General features: G+C 36.8%; 1 protein-coding gene across 1 annotated transcript in view; it reads right to left on the bottom strand.

The window, feature by feature from the left end:
- SEC22A (SEC22 homolog A, vesicle trafficking protein) overlaps positions 1-23,512 on the bottom strand; it is a 136,156-nt gene extending 112,644 nt beyond the window's left edge. The window contains exons 1-3 of the mRNA XM_007943915.2: positions 23,322-23,512; positions 3,658-3,821; positions 2,457-2,651 (exon numbers count right to left, since the gene is read on the bottom strand). Coding sequence (XP_007942106.1) covers positions 2,457-2,651; positions 3,658-3,821; positions 23,322-23,503 — 541 coding nt within the window. The 5' untranslated portion in view covers positions 23,504-23,512. The remainder of the gene's footprint in view (positions 1-2,456; positions 2,652-3,657; positions 3,822-23,321) is intronic.
- Positions 23,513-24,757: the final 1,245 nt, after the last annotated feature.

Below are 24,757 nucleotides of genomic sequence, written 5' to 3'. Positions count from 1 at the left end.
TATATATTACCCACAACTCTCATACACATATAACATTTTTTTTCTAACTTTTTTTATTATCATACTTTTCAATGAGTGTGAAAACAAACAAGTCAACAAATTCTATGTAGTACTAAATAAATGCTATAAATAAACTACTATTGAGAGGGAAATATCTGTAGTTTGGGACTATTTGCCATGCAATAATTATTTTCTATACTAATGTTTTTGGATGAAGCATTTTCAATCCAAACACAAACTGATATAGATGATCTGTGTTTAATTTTTATATTAAAAAGTATGTGCATGTGTCTGTGTAATTAGATTCATAAGCTCCATAAAAATGAGTTACAAGAAAAATGTTTCATCTAAAATATTTTAGGTATTTCATTGTCATAAGAATGCAAAAAATGTAGTTTTAAACTTTATTAGAATTGTGCTATGTTAGTATTTCCTGAAAATTACACTTACACAAACTCTATTATTTAAATAAAAAGGCTAATGCGTTATATGTTACAAAATTGTATTTAATACTTCTGCTTAATCTATATGCTGAGCAAATAATGTGAGAAGCTGAACTACAAGCAGAAGAATGTGGCATCAGGATTGGAAGAAGACTCATTAACAGCTTTGCTTGTTGAAAGGAAAGAGGACTTGAAGCACTTACTGACAAAGATCAAAGACTACAGCCTTCAATACAGATCACACCTCAACATAAAAACCAGAACCAAACTCACCCTCACAATTGGATCAATAATCAATAAACAACACCATGATAAACAGAGAAAAGACTTGAAGTCGTCAAGGATTTCATTATACTTGGATCCACAATCAATATCCACAGAAGGAGAAGTCAAGAAATCAAACAACATACTGCCTTCGACTGCAAAAGGCCTCTGTAAAGTGTTAAAAAGCAAAGATGTCACCTTGATAACTATGGTGCACCTGACCCATGTCATGGGATTTTCAATTACCTCATATGCATGGTAAAGCTGAACAATAAATAAGGAACACCAAAGAAGAATTGATGCATTTGAATTATGGCATTGGAGAAGAATACTGAATATACCATGGACTGCCAGAAGAGCAAACAAATTTATCTTGGAGGAGTACAGCCAGAATGTTCCTTAGAAGTAAGGGTAGTGAGACTTCCTCCCAAGTACTTTGGATGTGTTATCAAGAGGGACCAGTCCCTGGAGAAGGACACCATGCTTGGAAAGGTAGAGGGTCAACAGAAAAGAAGAACCTTAATGAGATGGCTTGACACAGTGGTGGCAACAATGGGCTCAAATACAGCAACAATTGTGAGGCTGGTGCAGGATTGGTCTGTGTTTCAGTCTGTTGTACATAGGGTCACTATGAGTCAGAACCAATTCAATGGCACCTAAAAACAACAAACAAAATCATGTCTAGCGAGGACGCTTCCAGGATGGTTAGGGCTTCAAAATGCCATAAATAGAAAGGCTAAGGGAACTGAAGGAGCTCTGGTAGCATAGTGCCTAAGGCACTTGACTGCTAACCAGAAGGCTGGCGGTTCAAACCCACCAGTCACTCCTCAGAAGGAAGATGGGGCAATCTACTTCTGTAGTGATACTGCCTCGGAAACCCAAGGAGGGGTCGCTATGAGTCAGGTCTGACTCGACGGCACATAACAACAACAACAACAAGGGAACTGAAGATATTTTATATGAAGTACATCAGGCTAATAGAGATAGAAAGATTGACTTCACAAAGTTACTGAATTCACAGTTCCAAAGAAGGAAGATGGGGCAATCTACTTCCGTAGTGATACTGCCTCGGAAACCCAAGGAGGGGTCGCTATGAGTCTGGTCTGACTTGACGACACCTAACAACAACAACAACAAAAGTGCTATCAGGAAGGGAGGGAAAGGTTAAAGAACTTAGACAAACAAGTGGATGATACACTGAAGCACACTTTAGCTTACTGTATAAGGAAGAAACTTTCAGTGTTTTATGGCACCTTATAAAATAATGAGATTTTTGTTTTGAAGCAGTTCTCAATCTATCACAACTTTCAAGGATTGCATTCCTTCTTCAGGAGGGGAGGTTTGAGTAGATGATCACTAAGGTCCTTATATTTTCTGTGACATCAAGAACCCTGGCCTTGAATGTAGTAGCCATTTTGACCTAATGGAAAGTACTTTACATGCCTGTAAACATACATGACAAAAAAACTGTAATTCATTTCTAGAAATTGTTTTGTAAGAAAACCTTCTTAAATATTTTCCTAGCAAGAGATCCGCTGACATTTCTACATGGAAGTATTTTTCTGATTAATCACCTATCTAGTAGCTTACTTTATAACCCACTGAGAGAAAGGATTACTTTGAACATCTTCATTCACTCACATACTTGCTTTTAAAATATTAAAATAAAGTAATTCATGTTTAGGAGTTGCTCAGTTCTTATGAAAGAATGATTTTTTAAAAATGAAATAATTGAGATCCAGAACTCACCAGAAGAAATCTTCCCAGCACCTTTATAGTCAACAGAAAATGCAGATGTGACTCCATTGGCTGACCCCAGTTCACACATGGGAATTTGATAAGGGGGTCTCAGTTTGATTTCCATCTGCATGTCAGACAGATTTATCTTTGTTGAAAGAGACCTGGGATTATTGTATCGCTGCTTGGTCCTCTGAATGAAGTTATCTATGTAAAATAAAAAATAAATTTCCTTGCTGTCATGTGTTAATTAAATCACTTGAGTGATGTTTATGGACAGTAAATTTTGCAGATAAACAGTTTAATCTGTGATTCACAATTGCTGAATTTGTCACGGAATATTCTAACACGATTTGTGTTTAATGGTTAACATACCATGAAGTCATCAGTTTTATATTCTGGAAATTAATAACTGTAGATAAACTAAGAGTTTAGCATTACATGAGAGTAAGAATATTTTTAATATATCCACTTTGAGGAATTACAGAAACAAAAATAGCTTTAACTTTAAACCAGAGTCTTAATTTTTATAGAGATTCTTATCTCATGAAATATTAAGTCTGTCAATATCTATCAGTTGTGATTACATAAGAACATACACTATGCTGTGTTTTTATGAATCTGTTCTTATTTATCGATTACTCTATTAGAATGCACATTTTAAAGAATAAATTTAATGAAACCAATAAAAGATGTTTCCTAAATATCTTCCAAATAGAATTTTATATTTACTATTTGCAACTTGGTTTTACCTTTTTTCCCTCTGTATTAGGAATCAAGCAAACTACTGCCCAGAGACCAAATCTAGCCTGCTGCCTATTTTTGTAAATAAAGTTTTACTGGAACATATGATACTTATTCATTTATGTACTATCGAGTCCTTTATAGAAAATGTTTACCAACCCCTGTCCTACGTTAAGCAGACTATGTAAGATTATCATATAAACACAAAACTCTGAAAATCTAAGAAATTGTCCTCCGGGATTAATTCTTTGTACCAATAAGCATGATCACCTTCACAGCTCAAATACAATTTTTTTTTTAATAGCCATCTTAATCAGGTAAGAAGTTGCCATAATTTATATATCATCAGACAAATTTTTCTATCAGAAATTTTGGGTTTCTCCCTCTGCCCCCCAGTATTAGGTGAAAAACTGTTTATGACTGAATGGAGACAGGATAATAAAAAGAAAAAACAAAATCAGGCCCTTACCAAATTCAATGAAACAGTATGGTCTGACAGCTGTATTTGTCTTCATCATATTATAAGTAGTAATGAACTCCTTCTGAAGCTCTTCCAGGAAAGAGAAGGCCAGAACATTTGGGTAATTTTCAGTGCACAACATCATGTAGCTCACTCCCAGAGAGCTAATAAAACTACAGTGTAAAAAACATTGGTTTTAAAATTTCAAATTAAATCAAGGTGATTCGTTGCTTCACAAGACTGGCTCTATATACCATAAACTGCGGCTACAGTGGTAATGAAGATATTACTATTTATTATATAGTCCTGCAAAAATTTTGAAGGAACCAAAATATACTTTTTGAGTTGTAGGTTACAAACAGGAGACAAAGGGTAGAAAGCAAGTGAATGAGTATACAAATATACAAGGATACAGAGAAGTTGAAAACATTTTTCCCCAGTGGAACCTATTCCTGTTTGAGTCAGAAATCCATCAGAGTCTAATGAAAGCTGTAGACACTCTCCCCAGGAAGATGCCAACAATATAACATTTTGCACACAATTTCAGGGTGGTTACTGACCTCTTGAAGTCACCCATTGACCCCAGAGTAAAATCCTCCACTTTACACAGTAATGAATTATAAACCACTGGGGAAAAGAGGGGGAGAGGAGCTGATGAGTCCATAACAACAATAAATAAATGAAAATAGGGATAAGGGAGGATTCTTGGTTATAGCAGAATGCTGAGTGTTGACTGGTAAATGTGGAGGTAGTGCTGGAATTGGAAAAAAAATCAATATTTTGCAACCATTATAGTTAAGACTGGATTGGCAAGCACACTCAATGGATGCTAAAGCTGGGGTAGAGTTTAATGTAGAACAGGATTTTTATGATTTTAAAATATCTTCCCATGGATTGCTTCCAGTTGCAAGGGGAAAATATTAATTGTACAGTAGGCAATGGACCACACCTTGACTCTAGTCAAGAATTCATAACCTAAATCTAATCTAAATAAGAAACATCAGAACAAGGAACATTCTATTTAAGGGGGGTGAGGGCTATATTCTTTTAAAACGTCCATGATGTAAAAGAGAAAGCAAAGCTATGTAAATGTTTCCAATCAAAAGAGACATGTAATACCTGGTCCTACACTGGATCTTGTATCAAAGAAGGAAAAAATTATGCTACCGAGGACATTAACAATTAACAAAATGGAATTGGTCAATTAACAAAAATGGAAATGGGTAGTTTTAAATTTACTAAATCTCTACTGTAGTTAAATAAGAGAATATCACTAATCTTAGAAAATTAACCTGAAGTAGTTAGGAATAAAGAAGCATGTTATTCATAAGTTACTCTCAAATGGTATAGAAAAATATAATTATGATAAAGAGAATGACAGAGATAAAGAGACATGCGAGGAGAGGGATAAAACGATGAAGTAAATGAGTAAAATGTTATGTGTTTTTTTTAAAAGGTGACTTTGGGAACAGGTATTGGTTGTACATTTCTTATTTGTACAACCTTTCTGTAAGTTTGAAATTATTTCTACATAAGTTAAAACTTTAAAACAAAAACTTTTGCTTAAAGTACTGAAATATTTAAATTAATCATGTTATAACTGGGAAAAAAAACTTTCTAGAACATGGTATTAAGAAAAAAAGGTGTTGTTGAGTCCATTCCAACTCATAGCAACCCTGTTAGTTTCATTCCACTGGGTTTTTAATGGCTGTAATCTTATAGAAGTAGATTGCCAGGCCTTTCTTCTGTGGTATCACTGGGTGAATGCCAACCTTTCCATTAATAATCAAATCTAAGTCATTTGTGCCACACAGGGACCTTCTAGAACATAGGCCTTAAGGTTAGCAGCCAAGTGATTAATAACTGTGCCACCAGGGCTCCAAGTAGAGTATGGGACACAAATAACCCTTTTTAATGAGTCACTTAGCTATATCTTTTTATAGCACTGTCTATAAAGCTGGTCTAGCTGGGGCAGCAAACAGAGCATACAAGGTCTAACTCTGTATTCCTGTGGAAGACACTACCAATAACCTATTATAGCAATCTTTCTTTATAAACCCTGGTCCATTCTGGAGTTTCCCCACATTTTTCTTAACAGTGTAGAAGAATTTATTATTTCAAATATAATTTTTATAATAATATATTCACGATTCAAATTCAAAGAGAATGAAAGGGAATACTGTAACGTTTCTTACCCCCACCCCTGCCCACAGATATCCAAGTTCTCCCTTGAACCAACCATTGTTACTAATTTCTTATGTAGCCTTGCAGAGAGAGTGTATGCATATGCAAGTAAATATTTGTATATACTGTAATCTTGGTTAAGAGATCATCCTGGACAGCCAAGTTTGGGCTTACTTCTATTATCTGGGGTTGGCATCTATTATGTATCTATTATTAATGTTGTAGGATATACTACTGGTAAAACTGTGCTGACCCCATGCTTCTGGAGTAACCAGGAATTCTCTAATGAAGTTCTACTGAATATGCAATGTTTTCAAACCATGACTTATGATTATTAGTAGGGTAGAAAATTAGCTCAGTAGGTTACAAACAGCATTTTCTAAAAAAGTGAAATAGCGTATGAAAGAAAATATTACAGTACATATTGTTTCATGAAACTTTTGTTTTAGTTTCCTAAATCTACCTCTTATTATATACATCTTATTATGGCTTATAGTCAAAAAGTTTAGTCACAGAATACAAAGAAGAGCAGAGCAGTTTGGAACAACTAAGGGAGACAAACTTGTCTGTCTGTTGTACTGTGGTGGCTTGCGTGTTGCTGTAAGGCTGGAGGCTACACCACAAGTGTTTCAAATGCCAGCAGGGGTTACCCGTGGTAGACAGGCTTCACTGGAGCTTCCAGACTAAGACAGACTCAGAAGAAGGAAAAGGTCATCCACTTCTCAAAGAATTAGCCAGTGAAAACCTTACGAACAGCAGTGAAACACTGTCTGATACATTATCGGAAAACTTTACGAATAGTCCTGAAACACTGTCTGATATAGTGCTAGAAGATGAGCCCCTCATGTCGGAAGGCACTCAAAATATGGCTGGGGAAGAGCTGTCTCCTCAGAGTAGAGCCGATCTTAACAATGTGGATAGAGTAAAGCTTTCAGGATCTCCCTGTGCTGATGTGGCATGTCTCAAGATGACAACAAACACCTACAAACATCCATTATAATCAGAACATGGAATGTACAAAGTATGAATCTAGGAAAATTGCAAGGTGTCAAAAATGAAATGGAACGCATAAAGATTGATATGCCAGGCATTACTGAGCTGAAATGGACCAGTTTGGGCCATTGTGAATCAGACAACCATATGATCTACTATGCCAGGAGTGGCAAATTGAAGAGGAATGGCATGGTATTCATCATCACAAAGGATGTTTCAAGATCTGTCCTGAAGTACAATGCTGTCAGTAATAGGATAATATCCATACACCTACAAGGAAGACCAGTTAATACTACTATTATTCAAATTTAGGCACCAATCACCAAAGCCAAAGATGAAGAAATTGAAGATTTTTATCAACTTCTGTAGTCTGAAATAGACCAAACGTGCAATCAAGATGTGTTAATTATCACTGGTGACTGGAATGCAAAAGTTGGAAACAAAGAAGAATCACTGATAGTTGGAAAATATGGCCTTGGGTGACAGAAATAATTCTGGAGATCTCATGATAGAATTTTGCAAGACCAACAACTTATTCATTGCAAATACCTTTTTCAACAATACAAACGGTGACTATACACATGGACTTTGCCAGGAATAAGATCAACTACATCTGTGGCAAGAGGTAATGGATAAGCTCAATATCTTCAGCCAGAACAAGGCCAGGAGCTGACTGTGAAACAGACCATCAACTGTTCATATGCAAGTTCAAGCTGAAGCTGAAGACAATTAAAACAAATCCATGAGAGCCAACATACGACCTTGAATATATCCCTCCTGAATTTAGAGACCATCTAAAGAATAGATTTGATGCACTGAACACCAATATCTGAAAAACAGAGGAACTGTGAGATGACATCAAGAACATCATCCATGGAGAAAGCAAAAAGTCATTAAAAAGACAGGAAAGGAATTCTGAAAAGACCAAAATGGATGTCAGAAGAGACTCTGAAACTTGCCCTTGAATGGAGAGCAGCTAAAGCAAATGGAACAATCAACAGGATGAAAGAGTTGAACAGAATATTTCAAACAGCGGCTCAAGAAGACAAAGTAAATTATTACAATGAAATGTGCAAAGACCTGGAGTTAGAAAACCAAAAGGGAAGAACATGCTCAGCATTTCTCAAGCTGAAAGAACCAAAGAGGAAATTTAAGCATCGAGTTGCAATACTGAAAGATTCTATGGGCAATATATTGAATGATGCAGGAAACATCAACAGAAAACAGAAGGAATAGAGAGTCACTATACAAAAAAGAACTGTTATATGATCATCCATTTCAGGAGGTGGCATATGATCAAGAACCAATGGTATTGAAGGAAGAAGTTGAAGGGGCACTAAAGGAATTGGCAAAAAACAAGGCTCCAGGAATTGACGGAATACCCATTGAGATGTTTCAACACACAGATGCCACCCTGGAGGCACTCACTCAGCTATGACAAGAGGTTTGGAAAACAGCTACCTGGCCAACTGACTGGAAGAGATTCATATTTGTACCCATTCCAAAGAAATGTAATCCCACAGAATGTGGAAATTATCAACAATATCATATGCAACTAAAATCTTGTTGTTGTTGTTGTAATATGCCATTGAGTCAATTTCAACTCATAGAGACCCCTCCTTGGGTTTCCGAGGCCGTATCGCTACAGAAGTAGATTGCTCCATCTTCCTTCCGAGGAGTAGCTGGTGGGTATGAACCGCCAGCCTTCTGGTTAGCAGTCAAATGCCTTAAGCACTACGCCACCAGAGTTCCTAAGTAAAATCTTACTGAAGATAATTCAAAAACGGTTGTAGCAGTATATTGACAGAGAATTTCCCAAAGTGCAAGCTGGATTCAGAAGAGGATGTGGAACGAGGGATATCATACTTGATATCAGATGGATCTTGGCTGAAAGCAAAGAATATCAGAAAGATGTTTATTTGTTTTACTGATTATGCAAAAGCATTTGATTGTGCAGATCATAACAAATTATGGATAACATTGAGAAGAATGGGAATTCCAGAGCACTTAATTATACTCATGAGGAACCTATACATAGACCAGGAGGCTGTTGTTTGAACAGAACAAGGGGATACTACATGATTTAAAATCAGGAAGAGACTGTGTCAGGGTTGTATAGTACTACTATACTTATTCAATCTGTATGCTAAGCAAATAATCCAAGAAATTGGACTATATGAAGAAGAATGTGGCATCAGGATTGGAGGAAGACTCATTAACAATCTGTGATATGCAAACAACACAACTTTGCTTGCTGGAAGTAAGGATGGCTCAAAGCACATAATGATGAAGATTAAAGACTACAGTCTGCAGTATGGATTACATCTCAATATAAAGAACACAAAAATCCTTATGACTGGACCAATAAGCAGCATCATGATAAACAGAGAAAAGACTGAAGTTGTCAAAGACTTTATATTACTTGGTTCTAGAATCAACGTCAATGGAAGCAGCAGTCAAGATATCAGAAGACATATTGCATTAGGCAAGTCTGCTGCAAAAGACCTCTTTCAAGTGCTAAAGAGCAAAGATATCTCCTTGAAGAGTAAGGTGCACCTAACTCAAGATGTGGTATTTTCAATCACCTCATATGCATGTGAGAACTGGAAAATGAACAAAGAAGACTAAAGAAGAGCTGATGCTTTTGAGTTGTGGTGTTGGCGAAGAATACTGAAATGGACTGCTAAAAGAACTAACAAATCTGTCCTGGAGGAAGTGCAACCGGAATGCCCCTTGGAAGCAAGAACAGCCAAACTTCATCGCTCCTACTTTGGTCATGTTGTCAGAAGGGACCATTCCTTGGAGAAGGATATCATGCTTGGTAAAATGGAAGGTCAACAAAAATGGGAAATCCCTCAACAATATGGACTGGCACAGTGGTTGCAACAATGGGCTCCAGTATAGCAAGGATCATGCGGCTGGCATTGGACTGGGCAGTGTTTTGTTCTGTTGTACATAAGGTCACTATGAGTCAGAGATGACTCAATGGTGCCTAACAACAACAACAAATAGAATAAAAAACTAATTTTCTACAAAATTAGTTATATCAAAGGCCAAAGCATCTTTCTCCCAAGTAATTTCCTCTTTCAAAAAATCATCATTATCAAAATTCTCAAATGTGTCATCAGCATTTGAGCATACTCCACGATAACTTGAACTGGGATAGTTCCCACACTCTTGGATGCTAACTGGCTAGCTACAAGTCACTTAATTATCCTCAGTAATATAGTGGAAGCTTTAAGATCCCATTTTTTGTGTTATGGTGGGGTTTTACTGTGTTTCACATTAACAACAGAGTGAGCCACAAATATCTATGTGACAGTTTTTGCCAAATATTTTATCCTGTTTGCACTGAATTTAGCTAGAGAACTATATGTAAAGTAAATGAAACCCTATGTTTTTAAAATTGTTTGTTAGTATTTCCAGGGAGTATCTATTGCAAAGTCTTTATTTTACTATAGTAAATGAAGATACTTTCTGAAAAGGCTATGCAGTACTCTATACTATACTCTATATACTATTTTGATTTTTTATGAAGTGAATCGAGCCTGTCTTTCTTTGAAACGCAAAGTCAGTTTTCCAAAGGTATGTTTAATTTACTTTCTTATCAAAAGACTTGCTTTTCCAACTATCGTGGGGACAGATTTAAAGACTCTCATCGTTTCACTGAGGACTACTCAGATATAACACTATGTAGTAGCATCTAAAAGTCACTATAAGTATGGTGGCTTGTGCATGACTAGGTAGTGTCCATCAGGTGCACTTAGCTCACATTTTATAAACAATCTGCCAGTTGTCTTTCTGCCTTGAGGAGGAGGAAGAGGAAGAGAAAGGGTAGCAACAGTAACGGGAACATGCACAGTTTACCGACCACTTAGTATAAGCCAGGCACTCTACTAAGTGTTTAATATTTTGTATCATCTCATGCTCACAATAAATGGGTATTACTATCTCCATTTTACAGATCAAGTAACACAGGCTCAGGAAGGTTTAGTAACTGACCCAAGGCTACATGCCACCAGAAGCAGAGCTGGAATAAACCTTGTCCTGACTCCAAAGGCTACATTCTTTCCACAATGCAACACCAACCTCCAAATAATAAAGATGAACCAATTATGTCCTTATTCATCAACTTTTTTTCACTTTGTGTAAGCCATAAATCAATCTCTATTTTTTCCCCTAATTAACAGTAATAAAATTTGAGTATTTTTTAACTTGTTTAGCAGGTATATTCTGGAAGCCTGGAAACTGCTAACTTCTCCATTTCATTGTGTGTAACGCTACTCTTCCCTCTCTGTATTCCAGCTGCACTAGCTTATTTCTGATCAACAATGACAACCCACTTCCAGCCCTCCTATCCCCAACCTGACAAGTTCACACAAATTCTGTCTTCCCCACTTGCAGTGCTCCCAACTCTACCTCCACCATGCACCCATTCTGACCTGTTAAGTCCTACTTATCCGTCAGTTTTTAAAGTCCCTCCCACAGTATACAATCTAAACTGACTGCCACTCCCATGGTTATACCACAGCATCATTTTTTTTTTCATGTACTTAACCCAATCTATAATTACATATATGTGGCTACTTGTTGTAATGTCTTTTTCACTAATTTATATGCTCCATGAACACAGGGATGCTTTCTGTATTGTTCAACACTACATTCTTAGTACCCAGAATATTTTGTGTCAAGCATATAATAGGTACTCAATAAATTAGTGAATATATGAGTGCAAGGATGACATCATTCATTCACTCATTTAGACACTAATTTGTTGAGTATAATGTAGATACTTGTACAGTCTAGAAGTGTCTACCAAAGTAGAAGCTCAATAAATATTCAACTAAATGACAAAATAGAGTAGAACTTCACCTGCTCTTTAAGTAGTGCCCTGACAAGACTTTAGGGTTCAAGTCAGGAAGCCTTCAACAAGTCCCAACTTCAAAGAGAGGAATGTTCTGAGGCCACATAGAATTACTCACCTCTGCAGTGAGTACCTATAGATGGCTATACAGGTGTATTAGGCATATCTTCTCTCTCACACACACAGCCATTACGAATACACACACACAAACATGCCACCTACCTTTCTCTATCTTGAGCACAATTTTTAAATTTCCATTGTTTTTTTCCTACTTTACTCTCATTTCCTTCTTTTTTTGGGCTTTAGCACCACAAGGGTTTGGTCTTTATAGCTACTTACTGTCAATGAGACCACCACCTCTTGCTCCTCACCAAGGAATTTATACAATTTTATTATATCCTTGGTTCCTCTCCCTGGCATATATACACCAGGAACTTCTTTAGGTCCTTCCAGGATCACTTGTGTCCTGAACAGGCAAGGCTGGCAGAAGTTCAAACTCTAGGTAGAGGGTTTACGCCTTTCAAGCACTTCATTAAAAAGCTAATTCGATTATGTATTCCAGTAAGCCATACCACAAGTGATCCCAATGCCTAAAGTCAACAAAATGAATAATTTTAGATAATATACTTTAACCAACTTTATTTATGAGCTTGCAAAAAAAGTTTACATGTTACTAATTAAACAGTGATATTATTAGGGCAATCCTGGCCTGCTGCCTCAAGTTAAATAATTAGTGAAAGCAATGATCTTCCCTTCAGCAGAGTACTTAGCATAAGTTTAGCACTCTACTCTTTAAGCTTTGGTTCCAAAGACAAGGTCCTGCCTTCCAGGAGCTTACAATCCAGTACTGGGAATGCACTTGAAACAATGAGATATAAATTTATAGAACTGTGCTTTGTAGCATGCTAAATGATAAGGTACATAGCAAACTATTTATAACTTGATGGTACAGTAATAATTAAAATCTGTATTATACATAATATGCAATTTTCCTTTTACAAGCAGCTCCAGTGGCATAGTGGTTAAAGTACTTGGCTGCCACCCAAAAAGTTGGCAGTTTAGACCCATCAGCCAGTCCACAGGAGAAAGACATGGCAGGCTGCTTCCATAAAGATTTACAACCTTGGAAACTCTATGGGGCTGTTCTACTCTGTCTTACAAGGTCACGAGGAGTCAAAATCAACTCAACAGCAGTGTTTTTCTTCTCCAATTGTACTATTACACATCAAAAATCTGCTTATCTTTTGTAGCCACACTTTCCCTGTGAATAGCTTGCTGGGGTGCAGAAAAGTTCACCAGTAAAACATGCCATCTCTAATTTACTGTTAAAAATGCTAAATATGTAATAAAAATATTATTTTCAAAATAGAATCTTCCACACTGAATTCCATTCTCTGAAAGTGTCTAAACTTTTAAATATACATAAAGAAGATTTGACTTTATGAAAGTGAGTATATGGGTTTTATCATGACCAAATATTTTTAATAGGAAACAAGCTGAAAACAAAATACTCTGTCATCAGTAAGACAGCAAGGAGATAGGAACCAGAAAGAGAACTAACTCAATAACACTGAGTGCCCACTGTGTGACAGCATTTGACTACGAATTCATATGTTCTCATTTACTTCTCTAAGGCCAACTTTCATTTATCCTCCAATGGAGAAGAGCTAAATCATGAATAAATTATCCCATGAATAAGAGACTCATTTTAGCCACTAATTTTAACCTCATTTAATAAGGAAATATCTATTAATACAAATATGCCAGGCAATAGCAACTTATAACAGAGTAAGCTAAAGGAGAATCTGAGATGACTTTAAGTGGCCAAAGGGATTACACCATCAGAATGCTGGATAAAACACAGAGGAAGCAAAGTTTGCCTTTGCATCCTTCATCCATTTTTCTTCAGTTAACCATCTCCTGATTCACCCTTTCCCACCAACCTTAACACCTTCACACTGTCACACAGAACGAATGAAGACTTTTTTTTTACATAATTGATCATGGGGTAATTCCTAACTTATCTTCCCACAGAAACAGTATAATAAGAGTAATTAGGTCCCAGGGAGTTCACAAGAGCCTATTTAGTATATATGGTGCTGAAAAGCTGTACATTTTTGCAATGATAAACAGTAGAAAAATAAGCAGTAGGATGATAGTAATGAAACAAGACAAGGAAGTAGGATACACAGATTCCATCCTTCTCCCAAGTGGTTTGGTAGCTACTGTGAGCTGCATTCCCCACCAAACACTTAAGCTAGTCTCCAAAGGGACAACACTGTCCCATCAATTTTAGGCTTCACTCATACTCTCCTCATTATTTCCCAATCAAAAGAAGAGGAGGAAGGGGAGAGAAAAAGAGAGGAAGGAAAGTATAGAGAGAAAGAGAGAAGGGAAGGAAAGGAAGAAGAGAAGAGAGGGTAGAGGAGACAGAGAGAAAGAGAAGGTTTACATCACATAATTCTCTTGCCTGGTTAATTTCTATCTTCATAAAAACTGCAAAGAATTAGGAGAATTGGTATAACTGCCTATCAAGAAAGGTGTTAAGAGTAAAGAGAGGGAACTCCCTTTTTTACCAGAGAATAATGTGAATGGTGAAGTCAAAAGACTTGGGTTCAGACCATTTATTAGCTTTGTGACCTTTAACAAGTTACTTTACATTCCTAAGTCTCATTTTCCTCATCGGTAAAATGTTGTTGTTGTTATGTGCCATTGAGTCGGACCTGACTCATAGCGACCCCTCTTTGGGTTTCCAAGGCAGTATCACTACGGAAGTAGATTGCCCAAACTTCCTTCCAAGGAGTGGCTGGTGGGTTTGAGCAGTCAGCCTTCTGGTTAGCAGTCAAGTGCCTTAGGCACTATGCTACCAGAGATCCTCACCTATAAAATAGGGGTGAGGATACTATAATGACTATTTGCCTAGTATCCCTGCTCTCCTTCCCTTTGGGGAATTAACTCCAGTCCCACTACCTATTCTATGTGACTTTGAAGAAGATGCCCAATCAAAGGGTTGGATGTATGACCCAGGCCTGGACAATTAAAAGTACTTCATCTCCCTGGCCACATTAGCACAGAAAAGGACTATGACTCAAAAAAAGTCAAAGTTTTTTTTTTTTTGAAACATAGAAGGAGATGGTTTACTCAGTTGGGATGAAATAAGCCTGGAACTGGTTGTGCAATGTTTTCTAAGACACAGAGAATAGCTAGAACAGCTATCAGCAAAGAAGAGAATGAGGCTAGATATGGCAGAAATGAGAGAAAGATTCCTGATAATAACATCTGAGTTCCTAGCTCCAGCCAGCTCCTCCCCTTCTCAATAATACCCTTCTCTGCTTAAGCTAGTGTAAATTATGCTTCTGCCTCCAACAATGCGAAGTCCCTATCTACTTAGCACAGCTGTTGCAAAGTATGATGATAACGTAAGTGAAACAAAAAACCAAACTCACTGTCATCGAGTCGATTCTGACTCACAGCAAGCCACTTTGGGTTTCCAATGTGGTAAATCTTTACAGAAATAGATTACTCAGTCTTCTCCATGGAGTGGCTGGTGGGTTTGAACCACCAACCTTCTTGTTAGTAGTCAAATACCTTAATCACTACACCACCAGAGCTCCTATAATGTAAAGTGCCTGGCAATTGCAGGTAGTTAATAATTAGGCTATTATTGATGTTGTTATTCTAGCAATTAGAAAATATCACCAAGGAGTAAAAAGAAAGTACTTCTAGATACTAAAAACAAAAGGCAGGAAGGCCTACAATGAAATTCCTGGCTGGAGGTAGCAGTTTGGGGGCAAATATAGAGAAAGTGAATTCTCAGGTAAGGAGAGAACCTACAAGCCTCACAGTTATTATCAGCCTTTAAATGAGTCAGCAGTGAAAGAACTAAACAATTGTATTTCTTGAACTAAAAGAAATCCACAATAGGATATCCCTAACTTCTCAAATGGTCTTTCTTTTCATAAGCTCAGAGCCCCAGTATTTAAAGAGATCTCAAAATGTACAACCCTGAGTGTAAAACTCAAAACCAACTGCAAAGTGTCAACTTAACTTTCAAATGGTTCATAATTATTACTTCAGTCATTGTTTCTTAAGTAATGGCATACATTTATTCATTAAACATTTATTAAAGTTTAAAGAAAGTATCTACCAACTTGTGAAACAGAGAGATTCCTTAAAATTTTATATGGAGAAAATCTGAAGTATAATTATGGAATGTGAAAAAACTAATCACAAAACTAGATATATACCTTCCCCCAAACCTCAGAAAAAAAATCAACAAGCTAAGGTGAAAACTTTTGGAGAATTAAGAACTCCATGGCACTCTAAACACTGCCATACTCCCTAAACAATCATCCCTCATTAAACAGCTACTATATTAAGGAGTTCCGGTGGTGTTATGGTTAAGGCATTGGCCTGCTAACCAAAAGGTCAGTGGTTCAAAGCTGCCAGCTGCTCTGCAGGGAGAAAGATGAGGCAGTCTGCTTCCATAAAGATTTATAGCCTTGGAAACCCTACAGTAGTCTCTATGAATCAGAATTGACTTGATGGCAGTTGGTTTTGGTTTTGAGTTTTTTTATATGTGCCCTGAGTTCCCTGTCAGTACAAATGGTTAATGTGCTCTGCTGCCAGTTGAAAAGGTTAGGGGTTTCAGTGCATCCAGAGACAACTCAAGGAACTTCCAGAAATGCAAAACGGATTCAGAAGAGGACATGGAATGAGGGATATCATTACTAATGTCAGATGGATCTTGGCTGAAAGCAAAGAATACCAGAAACATGTCTACCTGTATTTTGTTAAATGCAAAAGCATTTGTGTGGATCATAACAAATTATGGATAACATTGTGAAGAATGAGAATTCCAGAACACTTAATTGTGCTCATAAAGAACCTGTACATAGACCAGGAGGCTGTTACTTGAATAGAACAAGGGGATACTGCAGGTTTAAAATCAGGAAAGGTGTGTGTCAGGGTTGTATACTTTCATCATATTTATTCAATCTGTATGCTGAGCAAATAAACTGAGAAGCTGGATGGTATGAAAAAGAACACAGCATCAGGATTGGAGGAAGACTCATTAACAACCTGCAATGTGCAGATGACACAACCTTGCTTGCTGAAAGCAAAGAAGACTTAAAGCATTTATTGTTGAAGAACAAAGACTATACAGTCTGCCATATGGATTATACCTCAATATAAAGAAAACAAATATCCCCACAACTGGACCAAAAAGCAACATCATGATAAATGGAGAAAAGAATGAAGTTGTCAAAGATTTCATTTATTTGGATCCACAATCAACAGTCATGGAAGCAGTAGTCAAGAAATCAGATGTTGTACTGTACTGGGCAAATACACTACAAAAGACCTCTTTAAAGCAGTAAACAGCAAAGATGTCACCTAGAAGACTAAGTAAGGTGTGCCTAACCCAGGCCATGGTATTTTCAATAGCCTCATATGCATGTGAAAGCTGGAAAATGAATAAGGAAGACCAAAGAAGAATTGATGTCTTTGAATTGTGGTGTTGGCAAAGAATAATGAAAACCATGAACTGCCAGAACAACAAACAAATCTATCCTGGGAAGAAGTGTAGACGGAATGCTCCTTAGAAATGAGAATGGCCTTTGTCTCATCTTCTTTGGTCATGTTGTCAGCAGGGACCATTCCGTGGAGAAGGATATCATGCTTGGTAAAGTGGAGGGTCAGAGAAAAAGGAGAAGACCCTCAAAGAGATGGACTGACACAGTGACTGCAATGATGGGCTCACACACAGCAAGAATTGTGATGATGGCACAGGACTGGGCAATGTTTCATTCTGTTGTACACAGGATCATCGTGAGCTAGAATCAACTCAACAGCATCTAGCAACAACAACAGAGACAACTCAGAAGAAAGGCCTGGTGAACTACTTCTGAAAAATCATTGATTAAAAACCCAATGGAGTACAGTTCTACTCTAACATAACATGGGGCCACCATGAGTCAGAATCTACTTAATAGCCACTGGTTTGGGTTTATAATATGCACCTACCATTCATTTGTCAGTTTGTTGTACTGTGGAGGATTACATGTTGCTATGACGTGGGAAGCTATGCCACTTTTATATACTAGCAGAGTCACAGACAGGTTTTGGCAGAGCTTCTAGACTAAGATAGACTAGGAAGGCCAAGCAATCCACTTCCAAACACTGGCCAATGAAAATTCTATGGATTATTGTCTGACACACTGGTGGAAGATGGGCTTCCTAGGTTGGAAGAAACTCAAAATGCACAGTGGCCACAACAATGGACTTCAGCATGCCGACAATCATGAAAATGGCACGGGACTCAGCATCATTGAGCTCTGTTGTACATGAGGACACCAAGAGTTGGAGCCCATTCAATAGCAGCTAACAACAACCACAACATAATATGTACAAGGCATTGTGCTAACATCTGCTATGCTCCCATGGAATGTGCTCCATTAGCTGTACTGAAGTATTCAGCTCTACAATCAGATAAAGCCCTACAATCAGATAAAGTGCGTCATTTCTCCAACACATGGGGGTTGGAGGGAGATATTTAAAAGAATTTTCCAAGTTTTAAATGTTTCCCCTAATTCTTTTCAAAACTCTGTTGTCTTCCCCTGTCTATGTAACTACAATCTAATGTGAGGTACCATCTAGTCTTAGCACATAATTATATACTTGGTTATTCTGTCTTGTATTCTGCAAAGTGGTATTCTGAAGAGCACCTTAATTTCTCTACAAGTTTGAAAACCACAGTACTAAGAGAATGTTGTTGTTGTTGTTATGTGCCGTTGAGTCGGCCTTGACTCATAGCGACCCCTCCTTGGGTTTCTGAGGCAGTATCACTACGGAAGTAGGATTGCCCAACCTTCCTTCCGAGGAGTGGCTGGTGGGTTTGAACCGCCAGCCGTCTGGTTAGCAGGCAATTAGGATTTAAAAATAGTATAAGCTAGAGCAGATAAATTTCCTCAATAAGTTACAATCTAGTTATAGGGGACATATACAAATAAAAAATTAAGTAAGAAATTTTAATACTAGGGAAAAAAGCAGTCAAACAAGTTCTACAGGTGATCTGTGAAGGGCGTAAGTAAGATTATCAGTGAAATGAAGGGAGATTTATGTAGTAGATCCTAGACAGAGCGGAAGAACAATGTGGAACAAAATTCAAAAATCATTTGGAAAAAAAAAAAAAAAAGGACCACGTTTGCTGATCTGGTAGAGCCTGATGGAACCACTGAGACTAGCTGCCCTTCAGGTCTGGAACTGAATCCACACCTGTGGCTTCCAGCTAAACAAAAGACAGGCATATGAGGTGAACATTTACATTACGTAGATACACTCCTTGGAGAGAGCAATCATGGGGGAATAGAAGGGCTGTGTATGCACAGGGAGACAGTTCAGGGGGCAGGAGTGCATGGAGGGAAGGACACAGGGAAGAGGTAACTATGGGGAGGAAGTGGGAGGGGAGCTGTTGCATTGTGGTAAATTATAGTCAATGTCATGAGACAGTATATGTGAACTGCTGTATGGAAAGTGAATTTGCTGTGTAAACTTTCACCCAAATCACAAAAAAATAAACAAATAAATAAAGATAACAAGTGAAATTAAATGGCAGTGATGAGGAAGAAGGTGAATCAAAAGGATATAAGCAACATGTCATCAATGTCCCTGAGCTGTGGAAGTTGTTATGTTGGTAAGTATCTTGGGTGTGCATGGTTTCACCACAATAAAATTAAATTTAAAAAAAAAAGGGGAAGAAGATATAAGCAGGTCTTTGAAGGAAAGAAGGCATTTAGAAACACAGCAAGGAGAGGAAGGACAAGCAGCCATGTGCTAGTTACAGGCTGTGTGTGCTACAATGTTGCTCTGGCAGATCAGTATATTTCACCTGGCAATTATTCTTGGTGCCTAGAAAAAGTGGTGCCACATGAGAATTTTAAAAGCCAGGTAACACATATATTCTCAATTTAAATTCAGTCTAAATTTATTGTCATGTAGCATAAAAATCTCAATAAACTAGAAGCTAATTACTAAGCTTATCAATGATAAATATATGCATATATATGAAATTCAGGTTCTTGTCAGGAACTAAAACTAAAAATTCTCCATCGTTCAATCTTTAACACTTAGCTGCAAAAATATTATGTATAGAGGTTTTTCTATGCATGGTTCTAGAAGCTATGTCATCTATATAGACATTTCTAAATTGCATTCTTGGATCACGCCAGATTAAGACCTCTGCTGATTCATCCCATCCCTAAACTCTCTCATAAAATTGCTTTTTGCATCATGTAATTTGCATATGCTAAGGGATATTATAAGAAAAATCATGCAAAAATAGAAGAATGTTATTTAAAATCTATATATCAGATTTAAGTAACATGGAAAACGATGTTTTTATCTGATAGACCCGTGAATTCTGTAACTAATCTTATCTATTATCCCTCTTTGCTTTGGCCACAAAGGAGCTCAAAGCAGTATTTGTGGCCCTTTTCTAATAAATGAATAGACTGTAATTTGCATTCCCAGAAGAAAATGTTACCTGGGTTTATATTCTAGCTCTAATTTTCCTTCATCTGATTCCCTTACCAGTACTCTTTAACTATTTTTCTTTTTGTAAATTTTCTCAAATCCTTTGTGGAAAAAGATGGAGTGCAAATAAATAACGCAAAATTTAGAATTCACAATGAACAGAATTGGGAAAGTGTTAAAATTTTGCTATTCTATTCTACTTTTAAAAAAATAAGGCAGAGTAATGAAAAACATGTGCAAAAAAGTTCTGTGGGTTGCCCCCCCCCCCAAGTCCAGGATACCTCCCAAGCCAATCTACTAAAACTTTGACACCTATCTGTAACAGTTACCATAGTACCCAGCTATACAGTAACAACTAAAATTGAGAACGACGACCCAGGTCACTAAAAGAACCTATTAAATATTTAAATTATTCATGCTTTTCTCCAAAAAAAAGAAGTAGGATAAGACATTGTTTTAGATATAATTAAACCACAATAGCAACACTTTCTGGTTAACTCCTCAGAAAATCCAATTAAAGATATCATCCTATTATCTTACCATTACCTAGGTTATGCAAGTATTTGTGGACACTCTCTTAGGTTCTACTCTGGGCCTCTCTCTAAACTCAGTGGGTATTTCTACCCTCACAGTTTCAACCACTTCTACAAGAATGATTCCAAAATCCTTATCCATCTCCACAGGTCTGCTGTGTCACAAACTCAAATAAAATACTCCATATCTTCCTCTTCTTTTCCCTCTCCCATAACAAATCCTTTCCACAGACCTCATTTTTGACAATGACACCATCATTCTGTACAATTCCAAGGCTTCTGTCATTTTTATCCCTTTCTTCTCTTTATTTCTGCTATTCCATCTCATGCTTGACCATTTCTTGTTTTGAAGTATCTTTCTGGTTAGCATTTTCTTCATTTGGGTTTTAATTTTCCAATTGTGGAACCTAATCATAAATACCTCTCCCACTGTGACAGCTTCCAAGCTGACCTCTCTGCCCCATCTCTCTCCTCACAAGACTTTCCACTTCACATTATATTCCACTATCTTGGCACTATCAAGTCACTTATCTCAAATCTACAGTTTATAACCTATTACAACAAAGTGACATCCCTCAATCTGAACTTGCAGAGCAACCCATGATCTGGACCCACACTAATTATCACACATTTCCCATAACTACATCTGACTTAACATCCACTATACCAGGCCAATCAGTTTAACGCACATACTATGCTAAGTCACGTTCTTGATTTATTATACCTCTCCCTGCTACATTCAGAATGTTCTTTTCCCTGCCTTAGACAAACCTTAATAATTTTTCAGAACATGGCTTCAGTCTCATCTCAATAATAAAGCCCTCTAATTACTTATTTTTTGCATATAACCTGCCCAAACAACGCACACATATAACACACATGGCACACATAGGAAACTAAGGTGATTGAGGGAGTTGTGCATTTACAAAAAACATATAATGGGCATATTATTTGCATAAAAATGTGGTATTGTATCCCATATGGACCTTGTTCTTATCTGATTTCCTACCACATGCACAATCAGTATCAAACAGCTCAGAAATAAATTGTTCTGTTTCATGGGTATGCTCTCCAAGGTTGCCTCACCTATTCCCATGGCTTTATCACAAAACATAAGCTGACTCTCAAATCTAAATCTCCATACTTGTCCTCTTTACTAACCTTCAGACTCTTTCATCCAGCTATCTACCTGACAGTGCCACCTGGATGTCTAATAGGCATCTCAGACTTAACATGTCCAAACACAACCTTTGCCTTTTACCACTGAAACATACTTATCCTCCAGCCTTACTCATTTCCATCCTGTTTATCCAACCAGTTCTTCAGGTCAAAGATCTACAGGTGATTCTTGATTCTTCTTTTTGCCTCACATTCCACATCAATCCAAATCCAAGATTTGTTGGTGCTACTCCCCAAACCAAAATCAAATCATGTACCATCAAGTTGATTCTGACTCATGGCAGTCCCATATATTGCAGAATAGAACTGTACTTCATAGGATTTTCAAGGCTGTAGCTTTCAGAAGCAGACTTCCAGGCCTTTCTTCCAAGGCACTCTGAGTGGATTTGAACAGACAACCTTTCAGCTAGTAGCTGAACACTTAACCATAAATATAGTCCAGATCTAACCACTTCTTTTCATGATCACTCTAGTTCACGTTACAAACATCACCTCTACCTGAACATCTCTAAGATTCCCCTAACTGATCTCTCTATTGCTACTCCTTTTCCCTTACAGCCCATTCTTCCCAGAGCAGCCAGGATGATCTATACAAAGTTAAAATCAAACTATATAACTCTCCAGCTTAAAACTCTCCAACAGCTTCCTGTTGCATTAGATTCAATCCCAACTCTTTATCATGGCCTATAAGGCCCTACATAATTTGCCCCATTCCTATCTTTCCAACTTTACCTTCCAACCTGCACCTGCTAATGTCTATAATGCTCCACATCACTAGATTTCTTTCCATTCCTTGACTGAAAGCCTTCTGCACTGGCTGTTACCTGCTTTGCTCTTCACCCAAAGCATCCCTCACATGACCTCTTCCTTTCTCAACCTTTAGGTCTCTGCTCAAGTGTCACCCGCTTGAAGAGGTTTTTAACCACCAGAGGTAAAGTCACTTCCTATGCCATCACCCAGTTTTATTTTCTTCATAGGCAATAAATCATTAGTAATAAGTGCTATCTCCTCCCACTAGAATGTAAACTTCTTTAAGTTCCTTAAGGGCAGGTATCATGTAAAAGTTTTTCTATTTCCCATTATCGTTTGCCTACTAAAATACTGGGCATGTGAGAATGCCAATAAATACCTAGTGATCTACTTACAAGAAGGAATACCTATAATCTGTGAAACAATAAAATTTTCTAAAGTGAAAAATAAATGCAGAGAAACTGCAAATAGGGTGATAACATGATGGGTATTATTTAGTATAAGTTTAAATCACACCATTCTTGACTTGAACAAGTTTTCCTAATCAAATGCTAATTTATATTGCAACCACTTAAACTTTATTAAAATGACAATCACCAGGCAAGTCATTCAAATGAAGCATTCTGAAGTCTTACTTAATGTTATAATGTCCGGTTTTCAGTGTACATCTATCAGGAAGCTGAGCAAGTTTCCTTGAGAGCATTTTAAAATACTTTCTGCACTCCTGCACTCCTGTGCTTTGTTCATAATCAGTAGAAGCAGAAAGTGGCAGCCCATCTCTGACACGAAGGACAGAGGCAGATAAAATCACAGACATTTCAACTGATAAAGACCTAAAACAAAATGAACAATTTGGGTTAGATAAAAATTAAAGCCTAAGCTGATAAGCATATGCAATTCACTACTAAACAAAGAAATACTAATTAAAACAATAACATACTCTGCTTCACTTAGTATATTAGCTTAAAAAATTAATAATACATATTTCTGTCTGACATTCTCATAAGTAATAGGTGGAAGTAAGAAGAGGTATAAATATCATTCTCAAAACAATCTGGCAAAACTCAACAAGACTTTAAAAATATTTATCCCCTTCGACTACAATAAATTTGAATATATGATACTTTCCTGAGGGCATAATCAAGAGATTCAGACAAATTTTTAAACCAAAAAGATATTCTTCCACTGGAAGTGAAAACAACCTAAATATCCAACAATAGGGAGATGATTAAGTAAATTATAGTATACCTGTATGATAAAATATAATGTAGCAACTAAAAAAAAACAGTTTAACAATGTGGTAAAATGTTTATATGTTAGGTAGAAAAAGGCAGGATGAAAACTGGAAATCTTGTTTTTCATAAAGATAAAAAACATGAAGAAGGGAGGGATGAATGGAGAAATAGATAGTAGAAGGAAAGATATCAAACTTAGAAAACTTATTATAATTTTATAATTTACTAAATTTTCACAATATTCCACAAAGCGTATGTTACTTTTACAATCAGAAAAAAAAAAATTAAAATAAATCATAAAGTCAAAAGAATACTGGTTTTTAAATTGTTCTCAATCTTTTTACCAGAAAGTAAATGATAATGACCTCTTTTATTGAATTCTGGTCATGCTTTAAGAAAATCTTGATAGCTCTGGGTCGCAATCAGGTAAACAAATTGATAAAATAGTTCCCACATAAGAACTGCTGAAAGCTTGTTTAGAAATGCAGAGTTCTGGATACCCCTCTCCCCCAAAAAAGTCTGATTCATTAAGACTGTGGAGTGGGGCTTAGGAATCTTCAATTTTAACAAAGTCCCCAGGTAATTACAATGTATATTATCTAAAGATCATACTTTGAAAAGTAGTGAATTAAAATATGCCCAGTCTGAAATTAAGTGATAACTATTCTCTACCAAGCCATCAAACTCAATGCTACTAGATGCTTCTCCTTCATTAGCAGTAGGAGCAACTAGTGAAAACTGAAAATTTTAACTAAAATTTCAAAAGCTTTTTTTTTTTTTTTTTGCTACTTTATTTATTTATTTATTGTGATTTGGGTGAAGATTTACAGAACAAA

Source organism: Orycteropus afer, unplaced genomic scaffold (assembly GCF_000298275.1).
Source record: "Orycteropus afer afer isolate SDZICR_OR568_19922 unplaced genomic scaffold, OryAfe1.0 scaffold00114, whole genome shotgun sequence".
NCBI classification, from domain to species: domain Eukaryota; kingdom Metazoa; phylum Chordata; class Mammalia; order Tubulidentata; family Orycteropodidae; genus Orycteropus; species Orycteropus afer.
Note: the sequence above shows the minus strand (reverse complement) of the source record. Positions and strands in the feature narration are given on the sequence as shown.